At 42.8% G+C, this 22,342-nt stretch overlaps 1 protein-coding gene across 3 annotated transcripts in view; it reads left to right on the top strand.

Moving 5' to 3' along the window:
* Nucleotides 1-22,342, top strand: part of KIF1A (kinesin family member 1A) — a 3,950,406-nt gene that overhangs the window by 711,359 nt on the left and 3,216,705 nt on the right. For all 3 annotated transcript variants that reach the window (XM_069213666.1, XM_069213667.1, XM_069213668.1), the window contains exons 10-12: nucleotides 250-315; nucleotides 851-868; nucleotides 16,098-16,173. In XM_069213666.1, coding sequence (XP_069069767.1) covers nucleotides 250-315; nucleotides 851-868; nucleotides 16,098-16,173 — 160 coding nt within the window. The remainder of the gene's footprint in view (nucleotides 1-249; nucleotides 316-850; nucleotides 869-16,097; nucleotides 16,174-22,342) is intronic.

Here is a 22,342-nt window from a genome sequence, read left to right on the forward strand (position 1 = left end):
CCTATGTTTATACAGCTAAACACCAAGACATTTAAAAATCAACCAATTAAAGTTGGTTATACAAAAGCTAAACCTACTGGCTTTTTCAGTTTGAAAGATCTCTATAACCTCTTCTTTGTTATTCCTTTCAACTATCCGCGTCCCTTGTAGTGTTATATTTCAGTTTTCTCCAGAGGCTGCTTACCCCACACCTAATGTTTATCTACTCACCATTGCCCCATTTCATCCTTTTTTCATTTTTTCTTTCAGGAAGGGGCAAACATTAACAAGTCGCTGACTACACTGGGAAAAGTGATCTCTGCCTTGGCAGAGATGGTAAGTTTACCATCCCATTAATGTGATCATTTTGAAATGTAGTCTAAGTATGTAGCAGGTAATGCATTTGCTTTAGAATGGACCTTGATGCTTCGGCAAGTCCAGCACATGCACACCTCCAAAGAAAAACATAAGCTTTACACATGAGGTTGAACACAAAGCCTGGCAACAATGCGCATAATTAAAGCTAGAGAAATCTCAATATCCAGTATCCCACCAGGCGTGTTACTTATGAACTGACCATCAAAAAAATGGACTCGGTATCATTAACTTCAGTTACCTCTCAATTTGCTCATATTCAGAGGATTTATTCTGTATTGTGAGGCAGTGTTTTTTCTCTAAAAGGAAGACTGACAAGTGGTTTCAAAAATGGGCTGCTGGGTGGGTAAATACATAAAGAGTGGAGTTGTCAGTTATTTTCTTTTCAAACAGGGGTTTACTCTTTTTCCTCATAGTTCAGAATGTCATATTTCAGCAACCTGCAAAGCGTACACCCATTAAATCGAGACTAAAATGCCTTTCTTCTTCTTTACAGGATTCTGGACCAAACAAGGTGAGCAACTTCTTACTATTGCTATAATCATTTCTGCTATACCCTATTCAGATTAGACCTGGTACTGCCTTGCTAGAGCCATTGCCATCTGTAAGTATGTATTACACTATGTGCCTCATTGAAAGTTCTTCAGACAGTCACTGGAGGAACAGTTTCAGACTCCTCAATGACAGCCTTCCCAATTTACTTATATTTTCCCATGAAGCAACTCACACATCCATGAGAGGTGCTGCTTAGGTGGAAAAAGAAAGACAGTGATGGCGCTAATGTAATTATGTATATAATTTCCAAAGAATAATCGCAACTCTTGCCAGGGTGAATACACCAAGTCATGCAAATCACTAAGTTAACCTGAACTCAACTGCCTGGTAGCTAATGCAGAAAGCAGACAGGTTTAATGAGGGCAATGCACAAGGTATTTATGCAATACAGTTACAGTAATAAAGCCGAAATGCACAAGGAAAAAGAATCTGAAGCTGCATTACAAATTAGAGTACAATTTAATAAACAAAATGACACAAAAATGACACAAATCCTACATGGAGAAGCAAAAATGTCAAAGTTTCAATTCTTAAGTGAAAATAGTGCTAAAAAGCTCTAGGCTCCAGTGATAGTTTATGATTGTGATAGACGAGGACCGAAGTGTAATTGTAGACCAGCATGACAGAGCATGGGTTAGATGCACTAACCAGGTTTGTTTCAGTCAAAGATTTCAAATTCTAACTTAGGCCCTCATTATGAACACAGTGGGAATCCCTGCTGTGTTCATGCTGGCGGTCTGAACACACACCACCAGCCTGTTGAGGACTCCGCCGGCTCAATAAAGAACATTCCTCAGGGCCGGCGGGTGGAAACAGTGTTTCTGCCCGCTGTCCCAGAAGAATGCTGGGCCTGGACATTGCTGACGGCTCCACATGGAGCCGTTGTCAATGCCGCAGTGCAGCGGGTGCAGCAGCACCCGTCGCGCATATCACTGCCCGTAAATCGGGCAGTGACTTGCGCGACGGGGCTGTGCACGGGGGCCCCGAGCACCCCTTCTGCCAGCCTTTCCCTGGCAGGTGAAACCACCAGGGAATGGCTGGCAGAGAACGGGTTCTTTATCCAGAGGCCAGTGCTGCTCGAGGTAGCCTGGTGGTGGCAGAGTGCCACCTGTGGCGGTCCCCCCTGTGTTTATAATATGGCGGTCCAGACTGCCATGCCGGTGGTGGTAATTTCCGCCACCACTGGCATGGCGGTCTGGACCGCCGTGTTCATAATGAGGCCCTTAGTCTTCTAAGTCCCAGTCAACCACAGGAATACACTTCTAAAGCCCCCAAGGACCTCCGGGTAGTCTTTTAAAGACTTACAGTGTATAAGAAATTGGGTTGTTGGTTGACTGTGGTGTGAATGTATTATTTAAGAGGAATCTGCATGGATTCACAAAAAGACAACCAACCAGCATTCCTACACTTGTTCCTGATAAGAACAATACCTCACTTGTATCGCTCGGCCTAGTGCCTGCCACACAACAGGTCCCAACACAGTGTAGAGACAACATTTCCTGACAACAAATGGCCTGATTTGGCATTGGGTAGCTGTGGTCTTTGGGCCCGGGCTCAGCTGGCCTTTTGCGACAGGTAAAATGCTTTTTACCATGTACCATCCCTATTTTGTGAGTCAGTAATCTACTACTGACTCGCAAAATGGTGTTTGCGAGTCAGCGATTAGGAAGGGGCATGCCAATGGAGTCCCTTCCTAGTAACGAGTTGCAGATGGATCAAAGACTGTTTCGCGACCGGGAATGCGATGCAAAACATTTCCAGCTATCAGCAACTTCAATTTGGTGGTAAGCCATTCACAAACGGGAAGGGGCTCCCCAAGGGACCCCTTCCCCTTTCTGAATGGGGGATGCAAACATTTTTTAAAAACAGACAGTGGTCCACGGTCCTGTTCTGCCTACTCTGAAAAAAACCTCTCAGTTTTCTTTTTATTATGCAACCCATATTCCTTTAAGGAATGGGTTGCAAATTGCGACCTGCCTCTTGAATATTGATGAGGCAGGTCCATTTGCAACCCACTGCAAATCGTTACCAGTACCATACACACTGTCATACATCACAGTTTACTAAGATTCGCTATTAGGAAAATGCAAACAATAAACTATATACATCTGGCCCCACATACCCAAGAGTGTCCAGGGTGTGGTGCCATTTTTATTGAGAGACGTATGAACTCTGTGAGGTTGGAATTGTTTGAAACCCTGAAGTTTGCTGAACTGTCCCTCACAAATATGTGATATAAATACATGCTTTTATCCAAAGTTTGAGGTTTGTAAGAACTCAGGGGAGGCCATGAGATCCACGCAAATCACACCATCTTGAACTTCCCTCAGTGTCTAGTTTCAGAAATGTCAGGCCTTAGTAAGTTTTTTCTGAGTGACATTCAAGCTTGGTCCCAAAATCCCCAGTTACCCATATAACCAAACCGGGTGATTGTTCTCTCATATTTTTTTATGTTGCCACAACATGGTTTACAGATTTTTGAATCACAGGCACTAGGCCACGTCACACAAGGGGGGTGCCACAGAGTTCTAAAGCAAGGAAAGCAGATAGTACAATATTCTGGGGTAACATCATGCAAAAGATGATCAATTCCTAGAATGTGGAACATTCCTAGATTTTTTCAGTCCATGATTGATGGCTTTAAGCTAGAACAGCAACGGTTAAACTACTTCCACTGGTGTTGGGTCCACCAGGCAGTGGATTCACCTTCAAGAAAATGCATTCCTCTAAACCCTAAATGAGGCAGGGGGACCAAGAGAAAGGTGGGCTGAACATTTGCCAATGATTTGTGAGGCATCATTTCAAAGTTTCTCTGAAAGAAAGCTTGTGTTTGTTATTTATTCCCTTTCCAATAGTACCCCGGACTTCTGTTTATTTTGATCCTTATTGCAGTATTTCTGTGAGTTAATAGTCAATGTTCAGTCCTTTCTTCCAATTCTGTTTTGCTACTTGTTCTTCTGCCTAAATTATTATTATTTGTTCAATAACCCATTGTTTTTATTCACTTTTATGTACAATTCTAAGTTGTACGTCAGAATAATTTATAAACATTTAGGGTCTTCATGTCCCCTTTCCGCAGGTTTTTGTTAGTTGTTTTTCTAGTTTGGCCTTTAAATGGCGCTCCTCTGCATAAGTGTTGATTTCCTCCCTCGCATTTTAAAGGACAGAATGGGCCCTGGGGTGATCTTAAACAAACTCTTCAATTCATTTAAAAATATTGTTTAAATAGGTTATTGCAATTTCTCATTCATCTTCCACATCATACCATCTGCATTCCACCTACAGAAGGCCAATGGAGAACAGAGTGAATTCTCCATTGTAGTACTTTTTAGTTTATAAGGGCAATGTCTTTTCTTGCAATCCAATATGTGGGTCGATCTATACAGACCAGTTTCTAGTGTCATTAATCTATTGTCCTTGCAGTTCACAATTGTCCCTTTTAAAATATTCTGGAAGCCCCTCTTGGCATAGCTTTTCACAATTGGCTTTTGTAGGGGTGAAGCTACTTTCAGATGTAAAGCGGAATTTATGCACTAGGAAACATAATTCCATCCATACCAAATTGCAAGTAATTGTTACTGTGTGGCCTTGAGACTGTACTCTTGAACCACCATAACCTAAATTAGTAACACCTATTGCTTCTTCACAATATAATAATTTATGTACCTTGAATTCTACACGACCAATGGCCTGCACCCCATAAGCCAAATATTAAAGATGTGCTTGTGTGCTTTCCTGTACTACTACATACTTAAATGCAAATGACTAAGTGGATTATTTTGAGTTTGGAATGGGAACATCATATAACAGTGGGGCTTCTGACCCACCAAACTTGCAGTTTGCATTCACATTTGAAGCTGGGCAAAGTGCAAGTAGGAGCCTCAGCTCTCTCCACAAGTGAAATCCCTTGACCAAGTAGTCCATCTGTCTCTGGGCTGCCAAGTCATAGTGGTGGTCGCCCTGCTCCAAATCCACCCATGATAGTGCATCTCTATGATCACAGTACATACTTTTCTCAGCCATTAGCCTATTTCAAAGACCCCCTGACTCTTAACAATAACCTTGATCAACTAGGCATTACCCATCATCCTCGGTGGTCTAAACCTTAGCCTCTAAAACTATGCACAAAATTATCCTGTCTCTCAATTACCTGCTAAGGAGGCACTTACCAATGTGCTTAGATGTTCTACTCGCTCACATATTAACTCTCCCAACCTCATTCTGTTCTTCAATTCTAGTAGGCTACCCTTGATCTACCCCCCTCTAGCAACCTTCAAGTAGTTGACCCCTACACTATCTCCAATACCGTCCTTTCCAGTCATAAACCTAACTATCCTCCAATGTAAAATTCAACCTGAATCCATCCCAGATTAGCTCATAACATTTCACAATAGCCTCCCAAATTCACTTGGTCCCAATTATTTTGACAAATACAATAACATTCTGTTGTCTGCCCAGATTTCCAACTTATGCACTCAACCCTATAACACCCAGTGGTCACCCTTGAACATATTCTGACAGCCCATCCCTGAAATATAACTTGCAATTCCAACTATGCAAATGGAAAGACCCATGCCCTAAACAACTGAATCAATCAATCAACATTTGTAATGCCCAGCACTGTCACCCCGTAGGGGTATCTGGGCACTGAGGGTCCTATGTCTCTGTCGACAGCCATGCCTTCAGTTTCTATCTAAAGGCTGACAGGGAGGGTGCTATTCAGAGGGTGGGGGGCAGGTCGTTCCAGGTCTTGGCAGTGATGTAGGAGAAGGAGCAGCCCCCGCTGCAGTTACAATTAATGCGGGGGGTGTGTGAGTGCAAGAAAGGAAGAGCAGAGGTATCTTGGGGGTAGAAATAAGTTCAGTCAATGGTTGAGGTAGGATGGTCCTTGACTGTCTAGAGCTTTCAAAACTTATGTGAGTATCTTGAACTGGCATCTCGTGTAGATGGGGAGCTAGTGGAGGTTTCTGAGGAGGGGGTGATGTGTTTTCATTTGGGTAGGTCCAGGATGAGTCTGGCTGCTGCATTCTATATGGGCTGTAGTCTTTTGAGGAGGTGGGAAGAGATGCCTGCGTAGAGAGCGCTGCCATAGTCAAGGTAGCTATTGACGACCTCCTGAGTGACAGTTTTTCTGGTGTTGACTGGGATCCATCTGAAGATTCTAAGGAGCATGCAAAGGGTGTGGAAGCAGGAGGAGGTGACTGCATTCACTTGTTGTTTCATGGTCAGTTTGTTGTCAAGGGTAATGCCTAGGAAGCCTGCATTGTCTGTGGGTGTGGGTATTGGGCCCAGTTATGCTGTCCTAAGTGATCTTGCTCTTCCTGGAGATAAGTACTTCTGTCTTGTCGGAGTTGAGCTTGAGGCAGTTGTCTCTCATGAAGTTGGCCATGTTGGTCATGGCATTGCCTAAGTTAGTCTTGGCATTGGAAGGGTCCTCGGTGAGTGATAGGATTAGTTGAGTGTTGTCAGCATAGGAGATTATGTTGAGTCTGTGAGATGTGACAACATCTGTGAGAGGCATCATGTAGGTGTTGAACAAGGTCAGGCTGAGGGAAGATCTTTGGGGTATGCTGCATATGACGTCCTTGGGTTTGGAGGTGAAAGGAGGTGAGCAGATGCTCTGTGTGCAATCTCTAAGGAAAGAGGCAATCCACTTGAAGGTGCTTTGCTCTATGCCGATTTTGTAGAGTCTTTCATTGAGGGTGTGGTGGGAGACAGTGTTGAACGCAGCAGAGAGGTCGAGAAGGATCGGGACCACAGTTTCTCTGTGGTCATGGAGATATCTGATGTCATCTGTGGCAGCAATCAGTGCAGTCTCAGTGCTGTGGTTAGTGTGGAAACCTGATTGTGAGACAAATAGGTGTTTTTTTCCAAGTGTTCACTGAGTTGTTGGTTGATGGCTTTCTCCAGTACTTTGGGCTTGTAGTGGAGCATGGAAATTGGTTGATAATTTTTTAGATCGCTGGGTGCGGAGGATACATTTTTTAGGGGGGGTCTGACCTCTGCATGTTTCCATTTGTCCGGAAAGGCTGCCATGGAAAAGGAGATGTCGATTATGCTGCTGAATTCAGGGCTGATTGGGATAGCTCTAAGATTGAAGAGTCGGTGGGGGCAGGAGTAGGTGAACGCGCCAGAGTGGATTGAGGCCGGATGGCTTTGGTGTTCGGAGTAGTGAGCGGAGACCAAGCAGTAATAATTCAGCTGGTGTGCATTGGTTGGTGGAGGTGATTGAGGTTGAGAGACGTGGGTTGGGGGTTGAAATTGTTGTAGATTGAGGTGATCTTGTTTTAGAAGTATTCAGAGAGAGAGTTGCAGAATTCTTAGGAGAGAAGATGGTGTTCTCTGTGACTGTCAGGCTGGAAAATTCCTTGACTACTTTTTGTGGTTGGCCACTGGGTTGATGTGGGCTGTGATGGCTGCTGTCTTGGCTTCCTTGATGCATGTGTGGTAGTTGCTGAAAGCTGTTTTATGGGCAGCTCTGTTGGAGGTGTTCCTTGTGGTACGCCATTATTTTGCGAGTGGGTAGCAGTTGCTTTTTATGCTTCTGAGGTGTACCAGCTGGAGTGTTTGAGGTTTTGCTGGTTAGAGCAGGGCAACTCTGTTGGAGTAGTTGGTGATCCATGCAGACGTTTTCTGGATGGCTTGGTCAAGGTTTGATGATGCTTCGGGTTGTGTGTTGCAGAGGTTCTGTGTCCACTGTGTCCTGGTTACCTTGCTCCAGCTGTGGTGAGAGGAGCTGTGATGCTTGGAAATGCTGAGCTGAGTGTCTGCGATCGTGAAATGAGTGATGGCATGGTTCTGTCACAATAGCATACAGAGTGTGACCTGCTTTGTGCATGGCCAATGGTAAGCCTGACTGTGTCTGTCCATGCCTGGACCGCGCCCAGTGCCAGGACCCCTGGCCCTCCTGCACTCCACCGCTACACAGCAAAGGAGCTCCTTGACCTGCACCCTGGTCACTGGAAAAACTACTGCCACACATCCTTCCCGCAATCATCCAAAGGACCCTTCAACTGCTGCTGCCACTGCTACTTCTCATGCAACACAGGACTGCTAGCCCGCACAGGACCCTGCGCCACTTACACCCACAAGACCACAAACAACTCCGAGCTACTCCAATGGATCCTGCTAAACTCCGGATCTCTCTGCAAGCATGCTATGGAAATCTGGTACAGCAACACCACCCTCTCCCCTGATGTTTACTTCATCACCGAGACCTGGCTCTACCACTCCTCTAACCCCGACATCACCATCGCAACTTCAGACAGCTACAAATATACTTAGAAACCTACAATTTTTTAATAATCACCCTCATCAAGGCTCTAGACAAAGCCCAATACAGATATTATCAGAAACTCATCTCTTCTTTCCAACTACACCCTAAACACCTATTGCAAACTTGACAGTGGCTTCTCGCACCACTCTGTACCACCACCTCACTTATACTCAGACTAATACATTTACCAAATACTTTGCTCTGATATCCTCAACGTGTAACCCTCACTCACATTACTACCTACAATGCTCCCACCTCCTCCCTCATGCTCCAAGCTCAAAGATCCAAAGACTACTTCACATGGTTGTATGTGAGAATATAGTAGTCAGAAATATATTCTATAATAAACATAATGTCCTAAGTATTGTCTAGACGCATGATGAGGGTGATTATTGTTAACTAAGGTACTGTCCCATGTGTTATACACTTCCTATTAACTCCAATAATGAAATTTTTAAACAATATTGAGGATTAAGGCCACAATATGTATGTCAGATGGTATTCTCGTATTGCATCCTTCACATTCATTTCCACAGACTCTCCTACCAAGCTCCTTCACATTTTTAGGTGATCCAACCCAGATTTCCCCAAAAACTGTAACATTCCTGGCTCTTTCTCCTTTAGCCCACCTATCTCATATTTTTGGAAAGACGATTACACCATTTCTTCAATTCAGATGCAGTGTAAGAGCTTCTAAAACACGTATTGCTTATCCCTCATCCCATTTAAACTCAATTTTTTTTCCCCTACTATTCTTTTTCTCCAGATTGCTACAATAGGCTCACTTATAAACCTTTTGTGACTGCTGAACCAATCTCATTTCGCCTCTTTATTTGTTTACAATTCTATCAGCATCACTGAAAAGCAACCTGGTCATTTTTGAATTTGTAACTTCCAATCCCTGCCCATCACAACTGACTCACTAATGTTCTCAACTTCCCTGACTGTTTGACTGCCGTTGATATAGTGAATAACTAGTTTCTGCTCATAGAAATCTGGAGCACCCAATATATTATCTCACTCACCCAATACCCCCGGATACACTAAAGGCCACCCTGTGCCAGCTGACACTCACACGCTGGTAGCGCCTGCTCCCATGGTGCCTGACTGGCTTTGTACTGAAAACTTCGTGACGGTTGAGGTGCCCAGTATTGCTCTTCCCCTCTGGACATCTGTTAGGCTGCAGGCTCAAACTTCCAACCTCTGAGGCAAGATCACTACTGCCCCTATGTTAGATTCTGACACCCTCTGCAGCTGCTGCAAATGCTGAGGCAGCCAATACTACCCGGTGCACCCGAGGCTGAATACCTCCTCCTTTTGACTTCCTGCACCGGCAACTAGCAAGCACTCACTCACCGGCCCAGCTTCTCTCGACTCTCATCCCAGTGGCATTTTTATGAGGGTGACTCGAGGCCATTTCTACCAAAAGCATCAGTTATGTGCAGGCGAAGATGCTCAACTCTGATACTGGAACCTGCTTTGGGTAATGCTAGACTATCAATTTGAGGCTCTATATCTTGCATATTTACCCAAACATCCATTTTGAGGGTTCTTCTCTCCTCAGTTCAAAATTGAAGGGACAATCTTTCCTTCTACTCAAAATGTCTGCCCCCTCCAGTAATGAAACTAAAATAGGTCTTGAGGCATGCCCATGCTCTGAAAGTGAAGAAGAGTCAAAGCGCTGGAGATTGTTCTGGGCTGAGCAAGTTTGTTTTGGAATATGCGCACCTGCTTTGTCATTCATTGAGTGTGTTGATTTGACTCTGCAATGTTGTTTGTCCTCCTAGCAGCTGGGCTTTGATCATAGTTACAATTTGGATATGGTCCCACTTCATAGCTCATTTCAAATGTTTTGTTAACCTTGCCAAACTCGCAGGACCATCAATGGGCTCTCCTAGGGCCAGTGTGTTCCTCAATTTGAGGGCCCCCGACTCCCTTCCACCCTTTTGGAGGCCCCTTCCCAAAATGGCAGTCTTTTCTCCCCATTAATAATAACTGGAACAGGACTGCTATCACCACAAGGTAGAGAAAGGAAAATAGGACCAGTTGAGCAAAACCCTACTATCATCTCAAATAGGATGACCATCTTGAAATGGTCTTGTGAAGATCCACTATCTCTAAAACTCCAGTCACCCTCTCATAGTCCCGAGCTCTTTCACCATAGTTTACATTAAATAGGGCAGACATCTTGTAATGATCCATTGACCTCCATAAAACACTACTCACCACATACAATTGCCCCTGCTCTCACCATGGCTCTAAATAACACTAGCTCCAACAACAACCTGCTGTCACTAGTGGATCGTAGTGCCTTCAAGATTATTCACCTCCTGACCTATCTAAAAACGCTGCTAAGAATTTCAAACATAAACTACTCAAGAGGTACCACAAAATGCTCATCTTTGATGCCTACTTTTGTATTTCAAAAGGAGCTCTGGTCAATGACCTAATATTCTACACCAACAGAAGAGCTCAATGGAGAAGAATCATAACATCTATGCTCCAAACTAAGACAACTAGGAAAACACCGCAGGGCTTTCGGACCCCCCCCCCACACCCTCATCAGACTTCAAGGCTGACCTAACCATCTTCTTCAGCAACACTGGGAAAGTCCTTATACAAGCATTGGACCAAAATCTAGAATGGTTTGACAATATCTTTATGATGATGAAATATACATTGTCCCATACTGTCCCTCCTTACTCACCAAATCAAAGTCCCTCCCCCACCCTAAAAATAAATCTCATGCGTCATCTATCATCGCTACCTCACCATCATTAACTCTACATCACTGGTCCTCTTGCTCCAACAATAGAGTTGTCGCTGATGGACCTAGGCCTTTTATTACAAACAAGGACTCCAGAACCTCCTCTAGAACCAACTTGAGTAACTTGCCTTCTCCCTCTACTCGCGTTACATTGGGACAGAATACTCATTGTTCTAAAGCCATCAACAACAACCCGTAGATCTGCGAGTCTACTAATTACCCTTCTACCACAACGCGTTACACTGGACACCCCACTCGTCCACAGGATCCCCTATTCTCCACTTGCAACTCCCCTACAAAACAAGAAGCCAGCTAACAAAGCTATTCTGAATCCTCTGTCTAACCCTCTACCATTAGCCACCTCTTGTACACCAGCTATGAGACTGCATCTTTCTATCGCTTCTCTACCGATTCCCTCTTCTTCTGCGAGCAATCCACAATGCAGTCCAGCACTTCTGACTATGAGGGGACACTCTTGCTATCTACCTATAATCCATCCTTCCATACTTCAGTCCTTCCCTCCATTGAGGATATGCTTGCTGATAATGAGCATGATCTACAACTAGTTAAAGCCATCATACAGGACCTGTTACTGTTCTTGGTGAAGACAGAGAAGCTCTGGAATCCCAACCTGACCTCTGAAAGTAAAAGAACCCCAGAGACAAAACAGTACAACCATCCCACAAAGGCTCTTGAGATTTCAACCATGAAATCCCTAATTTTGCACTTGAAATTGAGGTCCCGTTTCAAACACTACTCCAGACCCGAAAGAGTTACTGAGCATTTTTCTGATGCCTACATCCGCTACCTTCTTCTATCATGACTTAATGACTGCCACCTGCACCGATCAATATCCAAACTATCCCCTCCAACCTGTTTAAAGAACCCAGTGTCAATGTTACAAGTATGAACAAGGATAATCTATTACTTGTCTCCACATCACATCTAGAAGAAGTAGTAACTAAATCACATATCAAATCTATGCTTCATAACTGCAGATCAGAGGTAAAACACGCGTCTGATACTGCCAACCTCATTCTTACACAAGAACTTGTCCTCCTGATCTTAACTGAAACATGGCTCAAAGACACCTCCTCACCCATTCTGGACATTTTAGTTAGTCCCAACTATGACATCATCAGATTGGATAGACCTGACAAAGTTGGAGGCATCATAGCATGCATCTGTCGCTCCATTCTCACCCTAACACATGCACAAACTGGTCCTACATCCTCCTTTGAATACCTTGGCATCAGAATTCGGAACAATGACAAGTTGGTGTGTAAACTACACATGATCTATGAACCCCTGGGAAATAACCTTCCTTTCATTGAACAAATTATGTAGACCATATCCTCTAACTCAGACCAACACTTTAGCCAAATCTTTCTTGGTGATTTCAGCTTACATTGGAAGGACAATTATGGTCCCATACTGAACACCTTCAAGGCATTCTTTTCAGACCTAAACCTCACCCAGTATTGCAACCGACCTACCCACAACAAAGGCTCCACCTTTGATCTTATAATCGCTAAGCATAACATTATACAACTGGAAGCAGTATCACCCTGTGACTGGTCAGATCACTACCTAATCTCTTCTCTCGTCTTGGAGAAGGTGATGATTAGACATGGCAAACCTTGTAGGACCAAACAATGGTGTAGAGATATGAGAAATATCAACAGTGCTGATCTAACTTTTTAGCAACAACTTCCTTCTCCTACCCTCTAACATGACTAATCTGAATGACCTTTCAGAGCATTACATCCATTTCATGACTGATATACTCAACACTATTTCTCCAAAGTAACTCATTAGAATGCCCAGCAAACACTCCAAACCCTGGTTCAATGGCTCACTTAATGAGGAACAACGCAAACCAAGGTGGGCCGAGAGATCATGGAGAAACTCTCCTTCCTTAACACACCTTAAACAGATGAGAATGACAAGAAGCTTGTATAACAGACTCATCCGTAGCGCCCACATCAACCACTTTAGAGCACAACTGTACAGCAACAAAAATAGACCAAAAAACTATTTGATATCATAAAAGAACACGCTAACTACTCAACTAACCTACACTCTGCAAACAAGGATTCACTCCCTAGCACTAATGAAATCTTCACATACTTCATTAATACAACAAGGGCAATTGATTTAAAATTGCAGCTTGCTTCCTTGAATCCTCATAGTCAGGCCCAGCCCAGTCCAGTCTCATGGTTTCCCTCTTTCTGGATCTTTGGGTAATACCACAAAAAATATTGCAACATGGTATATCTTAAGACTGTGACGATGCTGAGCTACTCAAAACAGTAACAGCATTAAAATCCTTGAACCACTTCACTGATCGTTTACCCACCAAGTTCTTCAAGGAGCTTATATCTTTCATTCTCCCACTCTGGTCTAAGATTGTCCATGAATCCCTCTCACAGGGCATGATTCCTGACTGCCTAAAAATAGGACAGGTCACCCCAATACCAAAAAAAACAAATGCAGACTTGTCTGATCCCAAACACTTTCAGCCAATCACTAACAACATGAGTATAGGCAAACTACTTGAGAAATGAGTACATCTACAACTCTGCAACTACATTGAGAAATGTCAGCTCCTTGACCAATACCAATTGGGCTTCAGATCACATCACAGCACTGAAACAGCACTTAAGCACATTGTGGATGATGCCCGAGACTACTTGACTAGAACAAGCCTTGCTTTCTTAGACTTCTTGATCTCTCCTATGAGTTTGATATGGTCAAACATAACAACATGATTAATCTTCTTAAGAAAAGGATAGGGTTATCTAGTCTAGTTTTAAGCTGGTTCGCATTGTTCCTTCATAACAGAACACAAAGAATCAAAGTCAGCCAATCTCTTTCTAACAGTATTCCAGTTCCCATTTAAGCCCCCCAAGGATCTGCACTCTCTCACACGCTTTTCAACTTATTCATAAAACTTCTCACCAAAATCCTGAATCACTCTTACATACATTACCACATGTACACCTATGATGCTCAATTGTACATGAAAATTTCCTCAGCTCATATCAAAACTCTTAACTGCGCCCAACTGAAAACTCAACAATGGTTATCTCAAAATCATCTTATACTAAACACATTCAAGACTGAACTTCTCTTAATTGCCTCCACAACCATCCTGCCTCTACACAAGATTGACTCAAACAACTAACGGCACTCAACTGCACCCCACGTGTTGTTGACTCCACTAGATCCTTAGACATTAAGCTTCAGAAATACCTGAAGATGCAAGACCACATCAATGCTACCACCAGAGGAGCCAGCCACTAGATCAATACAATAAGGAAAATCAAACAGTTTCTACGTCCAAATGGCTTGCAGTTAGCAATCCAATCCTTATTTATCTCTTGTATAGATTACAGGTGTACAACCCAGGCAGGGTTACCCAAAGATAGGCTAGCTCCTTTAAGGGCTACAATGTACTCAGCTGCTAGACTCATCACTGGATCAAGAAAATGTGATCACATCACACCAAATCTAATACAACTCAATTGGATCTCTCTCGAGTCAAGGATTCAGCTCAAGATAGCCTGCTTAACACACAAAGCTCATCACTATGACACTCTCTCTAACCTGGCAAAAAAACTTAAACTACATGGTACGAGTCTGTCCCTAAGAAGCTCCTACGCTCTACTGTTGAAACTTTAGAAATTGAACAAAAGAAAACGTATAACCACTTATTTTCTGGTCTTCCCCGGAGAATATTGAATGCTCTTCCTCCTGAAACCATATCTGACCCATCAACCTCCTCATTCAAAAAAGAAGTAAAATGGCTGCTCGTGAATAAATACCTTCAACTATAGACATCAAGCAACTCAAAACTGATTATTATTTCATGTATACAAACCTGTACTCCATTTGCTATACACTTTTGTTACTTTGTATCTACTATGCTTCTTATTTATTTTTTACCTTTTACTCATTTTTTTTTGCTTGACTTGCCGTTATATGTACAGTATTTACTATTTGCATATATACTTAAGTACATATCACCTCTCTGTACAGCACTCTGATACCCTGACGGGAATTGTTTGTGCTATAGGAAACTTCACAAATAAATAAATAAATTATAATGCCCTCATTATTTCAACTGGCTTCTGAAATCACCTGTACATTGATGACCCTCAAATCTTGTTCTGCTTCCCATGTCTCACCTCTCAGCTGCAAGCTCATTTCTCCAAATGCCTACAAGTTATCCATCACTGCATGGTATTGTTCCCTCTAATGTTCAGCTTGTCTCACAAAGAAATCCTCTATTTTCCTGCTGCCATCAACCTCTCTCTCTCTGGGTCTCTCATTCCCTCTGAACCCACTCAATGAAGTTGCAGTCAATTTTTTATTCTCAGATGAGTTGGAACCTTATTACTTCACTTTCATTTTTACTATCAACAGTGTAAAGTATGTACTTGCCTTCCATTCAACAGTACAAACAGACTCATAAATGTTGCTATAATTAGCAAACTGGACTACTGGAAAATCTGGCTCTTGGATCTCCACAAATATGCCCTTAACCCCACAAACAAAGTTGTAAACATTGCACAATTAGTAATTATTACACTTTTTAACAAACACCTCCCTCCCTATGACAGAAAAGATGTTTGGCTACTTGGCCCAGCTAATCCTGGTATGTTAAAACTGTTAATAGCGTTCCCGCTCTGACCAAGTCAGTACCCTTTCCACCTAAACTCCAACCACATCTCTGAGACCTGCCAACCTTTACCCTCCACTGCACACAATTCTATTTTTTCCTCCCTGCTCAGGCCTCTGCACTGGAATGCTTTAACATTTCCTATTTGAGTTATTACTTTTCTTCCTTCTATCAGTATTGCTTCAGAGAACAGGCTCGTGAATCAACCTTAGCAACCACATCAAGTCGTCCTAAGCTTCATGCTCACTCAACACCCAATAGAGTTTGCTAATACATACCTATGCTGTATATATTATCAAAATATGAGTCTGTCTCTGCCTTAATTGTCAATATTCAACTGCACATGCTCATCCAACATGGCACACCTGCCGGTCTATGCAACCAATTTATATGTATTGTATACTATGTACCCCTTATATAATGTGTCATTCAAAATAAATAAAGATGCTTCTTTCTTTCAGAACAAAAAGAAAAAGAAGACAGATTTTGTTCCATACAGAGATTCCGTGCTCACCTGGCTTTTGCGGGAAAATCTGGGTAGGAAAATTGTTCTAGTTCCCTGTGTCTGTCTTTTGTATTCTGTGAGGTTCATACTAGAAGTACAAGAAGCCAAGTTGATATAGGCTGAAGTCCCTCTGTATGAAAGAAGTCTGTATCATCCCCAGTTTCTCTGACACATGAATTGGTCTTTGCACACCCTAGCTTTCTTCAACATAATAAAGTTGCTGAAGCCTACAGTTTTCTATTGAGAGAAGCCTTCCCATGGCCCCTAAATGTAGCAATAGTTAATTAATTACCTCTGATCAAGTTCTCTTCCTATGTTTGAGAAGCCGCTTTAAACCTGAAAATCATTTTGAATAATAGGTTTTAGTGTCTAAGAATCACTCTAGTGCAGTGATCTTTTTTGTCTCTATGCGTTTATTTTTAAGCTTGGCATAACAAACTAAAAATGTACGTCTTCTGTTGGAACCTTTTATAATCTTTACTATTAACATATGATATCTCCCCTTTGTGTAATTACACCTTCCGCATCCCTTTCCCTTATGCCAGTTTCCCCGTCACCTTATCCAGTAGTCGGTGGTTTCTGTTGAGGTTTTTGACACTTGAGTTCTGTGGTACAGCAGAGTTCTGGTGGGCTTTGAGTGTTGATTATGAAGATGACTGTACTTTACGAATACAATCTTGGTGACTAATCCCATCACTGGCAACGAGGATGGGATATGCTGTGTAGAGGTACTCAAACAACAACTCTTCCCCTGATATGTAATAAATACCTACATACATTGTAGGTAGCAAAGTGAATGTGAGAGACCTAGGGTGTAGAATTGGTCGGCTTTCCTTCTGGAGAGCAGTGAAGCGATGCCTGGTAAAATATGATTACAGAGCATATGGGAGGGGCATACCTCCTATGTATGGAACCAGCACAGAAGGCATCAATGCTCAGCTTAGATCTGGGAGCCATTCACTTCCCAAGTCAAAAAGGAAGATCTTCCTGGAGTCATTCTGAAGTCATCCGATGATTTTGGCTAGGCTATTCTTGCAATTATCTGGGGAAGTCATCCCAAGCCATCCTGAAGCATGTGTTCAGGGTGAAATATTTAAGTGAGATGACTCTAGAGTCATCGCAAAACCTTCTAGGATAGTGTCATGATTACTCCAATTGAATATGCATGATGATCTCTTACTACTTAGGGATTACCAGTTGACAACTTTAGGATAAGTGTTAAGTACTATAGCATGATTTCAAGACAACTTCACAATGACTGTAGATTACTCCAGGATGATTACAGGACAACTTCCTGATGACTGTGGATTACTAGAGGACTCAGGGACAACTTTGAACTGAGTGTGAAATACACCAGAATGATTTCATGATAACTTTACAACACGTGTGAATTTCTCTAGGGAAACTTTGATTTCTCCTCCCTGTCCCGTATTGCTGTCTCTCCCCACTTGTGCTCCCTGTGTTACTTCTGCCTCTCCTACCATGCAGATCAGTAACAAAAATAAATATGTACCTAAAAATCGAGCATTGGCAAAGCCAATAGGTCTTGCCTATGCAACAGCTAGTGGCTTTGCCAATGTATTTTAGTCAAGTTTGTTCACCAGCCTGGCTGCTGTTCAGCATGGCTAAAAGTTAGTAACATAAAGGAGAGTGGTGTGGAGTGTCATAGAGTGGAAGGGCAAAGAGTGGAGTAGAGTGTTGTAGAGATGAGTGGTAAGGAGGGTCCCATATTGGAGTGACATAGTGTGAAATCAGGTAGAACAGCATACCCTGGAGTGGCATGGAGTAGAGGAGAGTGAATTGACAGAGTGTTGCAGAGTATAGTAGTGCAGAGTTCAATACACTGAATTCAGCGGCGTACATTGCAGTGCCGTAGAATGCAGCGGCATAGATTAGAGTGATACATAGTAGAACAGAATATTGCAGAGTGCAGTGATGCAGGGTAGAGTTGTGTAGAGTAGAGTGGCGTAGAGTTGAGTGATGTAGATGGCAGTGGCATAGAGCCGAGTGGCATACAGTGCAGTGGCACAGAGTACAGAGTAGAGTCAAATGGTATAGAGTGCAGTGGCATGGAGTGGTGCAGAGTAGAGGAACATAGACTGGTGAAGAGTAGATTATAGTGCCATGGAGTGCAGTGGCATAGAGTGGAGTGGAACAGAGTGGCATAGAATTATGTGGCAGAGAGTGCAGTGTTGCAAAGTAGAGTGTCAGAGTGCAGTGGTGTAGGGTGGCATAGAGAGCAGCAGCATAGAGTGCAGTGATGTAGAGTGCAGTAAAGTGTAGTGGCATAGAGTAGATTGTTTGAGTGGAGTGGAGTGGTGCAGGGTAGAGTGCAGTTAGGTAAAGTAGCATAGAGTGTAATGGTGTAGAGTAAAGTGGTGTAGAATGCAGTGGCATGGATTGCAGTGGTGCAGAGTAGATTAGAGTGACATATAGTGGATTGACATAGGGTACAGGGGCATAGAGTTGAGTGTTGCACAGTAGAGTGCATTGGTGTAGAGCAAGGGCCTCTAACCTTTTCTGGAATAAGAGTTAACATATTTGATTAAAATCATCTCAAGCTACTAGCACTCTTAGGGCCTGATTACAAGGCTAGCATTCCAAGGACCGCCACCCTCACAATGACGGTCAGACTGCCTCAACTGTGGCAGTCTGACTGCCACATTAGACCCTCATCCCCGCTAGGAACGTGGTATCCAAAGGGGTGACGTGATCTGAGTCATACTCAGCCAGGGTGGCTCTGACCTCAGCGCCGCCTAGCTGATTACAATTCAGCTTTCTGCCAGCCTTTCCATGGCAGGAACCCTGCCATGGAAAGGCTTGTGGAATGCCAGTGCCGTGGACCAAGGGGGGGCCTTGGAATGCACACAGTCTGCTTTGCAGTAGAAGAGTGACCTTTAACCTTTGCAAAGGACTGTCTGTTGCACAGCAACAAATGTTGCCATGTTTTGAGTTATTTGAGCTAGAACACTTTTTTGGGTAAAATCTGTAACTTATGCAGCAGGTGATGGTTTATGTGACAAATGTGGAAAATCTATAATTATTTAGAAGATAATGCAACCTAAAACTCACATAAATTCTAGTGGCCTTGACTATACTTCTAAGTGAAGTTCACATAAGCAACATGAACAACAGAAAGCACAGGAAAAATAAGAAAATGAGGAACAGCAAGTAGAGAGAACATTGGGGAAAAATGACCCAAAAATTGTGTACAAGTCAAACAGCTGTCTGTTTTATTTTGTAAAAAGGGAGCAGTGGCTGCAGGAACAGCCAGGAAGTCAGTCTCCACCCTCCCCCATACCAAGACTGAAAAACAGCACGTCTTCAAGGCATTAAATTGGTAGAATTGAGCTAAATTGGTTTGCGCTGTGCCACTGAGAGTTACCACACAATGGGGCATATTTACAAGCACCATGGCGCAGGGCGGCAGAGCAAGTGCCACCCTGCACCACAGGGAAAGGGCAGAAATGCTCTGTATCTACAAGATACGGTGCATTTCTGTCCTCTCCCCTTGTGCTGGCACACAAATTGCTGCCTAGCGCCAACGCAGGCACCCTTGCACCATGGTGCAACGATGCCTACGTTGTGAGGCTGATTGTTCTTGCCACCATTATTTGCCGTGCCACTCTTCGGTCTACACGATGCTGAGATGTCCATAATCAGGGTGTACATTTTTTTATATCTTGACATTGGGGTATATCAGAAAATTGGCATATTATGACATATTTATAAACCTGCATAATAGAAAATGTATTATTTATGTTTGTATTTCTTACAGTCCAAAATGGTGCCAGTGGACCCACTTTAACACTATTCCTTTCTTTATGTTTTACACTTCACTTGGTTTGGTCTCACATATGTTGCTATGTGATCAAGGCGGTCTCTCTGCCAAAAATTGTCATACTGTTTGCAAATTAAACTATTTCTCTTTCTCTCTGATTGTTCTTGTGCAGGAAGAGACACTTTCCTGCACAAAAACAATCAAAAGAGGTTTTTTCCTCTTCATGTGTGCTGTACAATGCAGCACACATAAAAGGAGGAAAAAATGGGACGAAATAAAGATATTTCTCCATGTTGCATTATTTCTACGTCACTTCTGAGGTGGAGTAGGAATCTGACGCATTCCCAAACTAGTGAATCTGGGGTTGCATCAGATTCCTTAGTGTTCCATGAGAGTTGTGTGGGAACACCCACAGCAACACCCATGGAATGCCCCTTTCACGTAGTTTTATGCGTGAAAGTGGCCCATATTTACAAGGCCATTAAAAAGTACGCAAGGTGGCTTTGCGTGGCCCTGTAAATATGGAATGTCACGCTGTGCCACTGGAGTGTCAAAAATAATTATGCTCTGGTGGCGCAGTGTGATGCTAGGGGCTTGTAAATATGTCTCAATGTCTTCCTTTTGGACAGTACAACAATTTACAGAAGAGGAAGTTCGAGAAAGTGAAAGAATCACAATGAGAACCACTTTGTTAAATGTGGACAAATACAGATACATTACTAATCAGTTGCTGCTCAAGAGTTTCTAGAAACGGAGGTTATAAATCAGGTGCGATTGAGTAATTAAGAACAGCTCATGCTGTATGAGATGCATACTTTTTAAAGGACCAAATGCAGAGACGGTGTTTTCAGAAAGTTAAGCATTTGTTGAGCCTCTACTCTAAAGACATGCTTCCAATATGGGCTATAATTACACTGTAGCCAATATTGAGCCAAAAAGGAGATTTCCACATAAATGAACAGTATTTATTAATCAGCACGCAAACCCCAAAACAAATAAAAAACTGTCCCACAATCATTACCGGATTCGATCTACTGAAGATCAACTTGGTGCAGACAATTTCACCTCTGAGAAACTCTTGGACAAGAACTACTGATGAGACTCCATCAATGCAAGCTGTAATGCAAGTTGTAAAGTAATGGCATTATTTTCCTTTTCATGGTCCTCTTGATTTCCCACACCCTAGTGCGTGCCCACAAAAGTTGGCTGTCACAAGCAGGGGACGCAACTTCTGGCACTGTTGGATGTCATACAAAAGGACTTTAGAAGCGTTTTTGAAAAGCTTTGTGTTTCATTGCCACAACTTTTCGTATGGTCCAGTTGTTGCTCATGCATGTGAGCGCATGTGGGGAGAAAGCAGCTGAAATCCAGCACTCCAATTGAAGCCAGAGAGTTCTATTTTTCCACCAAAATGTATATTTTTGCAGTTTTATATAGCATGAATGTGTCCCTCAGTACTTCATGTACACCAGTTACATTACACAAGGCCAAGTTCATTTTTTTTCAAGCGGGGAGAGTGATTTGCACAGAATCACATGTTCAGCCAACAACAAGACTCAACCCTGAATCCCCGTTCCAAAGTGGGCAGCTCAGACCCAACCCACTGCTTCTAAAAATACTCTTTTTCTAGTTGTGTTACTGTTAAAATGCCCTCACTCATATTAAGTTAATGTGTTAATTTATTTCTCTCAACTGTTTTCTGAAAGGTCTAAGCTATTTCCATTGTGTTGTGTCATGTGTGGGGTACATAGGAATGGAGGAATTGGGTCAGAGCTTGAAATCCGAGTTATTGGAAAGTGATGTAGCAATATGATGATCTGTAAAGCAGGAACAATTTCACTTTATTAGTGCTTGACAAATAATCATATACTCATTTTCAGATAATCCTCAAATCATCCTAGGCAATTGAAATCATTGGATGCTCATTTAAAAGCCATCCTCAAAACATCGGGAACATCCCAGCTTCCAAAGAAATCAGATGGTCATTTTCAAGTCATCCTCAAACATCACCAAACTTGTTGATGATTTCAGGAGCTTGATGACTGTGGATGATGAGGAAATGACTTCTAAAGTAGTTGGATGATCATCTAATGACTCTGAGATGGCTTCTAAAGTAATCCTGTTTGACTTGGACTGTCAGAGATATACACAAAGAAAAAGCCCTTACAGTTTAGTGCATAATCCAGAAACTCCATGGCCTGCCGAGCTTCTGTGACTGTATCTGAGGACCATAGCGGGCTGCCGAAAGTATTAACTGCAAGTGCTGAGAATGCTGGGCAGCAGTTCTGTGAGCCACATAAGCTGCCATACAACGGTTTCTGCCTTTGGGTAGGGAGCCTGGGAAGCTCTGTGCAACACTGAACCCAGCCTTCGTGAGTTTTTGCTGTGTCTTGCACTATCTGCGGGGGAGGCTAGGTAAT

Source organism: Pleurodeles waltl, chromosome 11, assembly GCF_031143425.1.
Source record: "Pleurodeles waltl isolate 20211129_DDA chromosome 11, aPleWal1.hap1.20221129, whole genome shotgun sequence".
NCBI classification, from domain to species: domain Eukaryota; kingdom Metazoa; phylum Chordata; class Amphibia; order Caudata; family Salamandridae; genus Pleurodeles; species Pleurodeles waltl.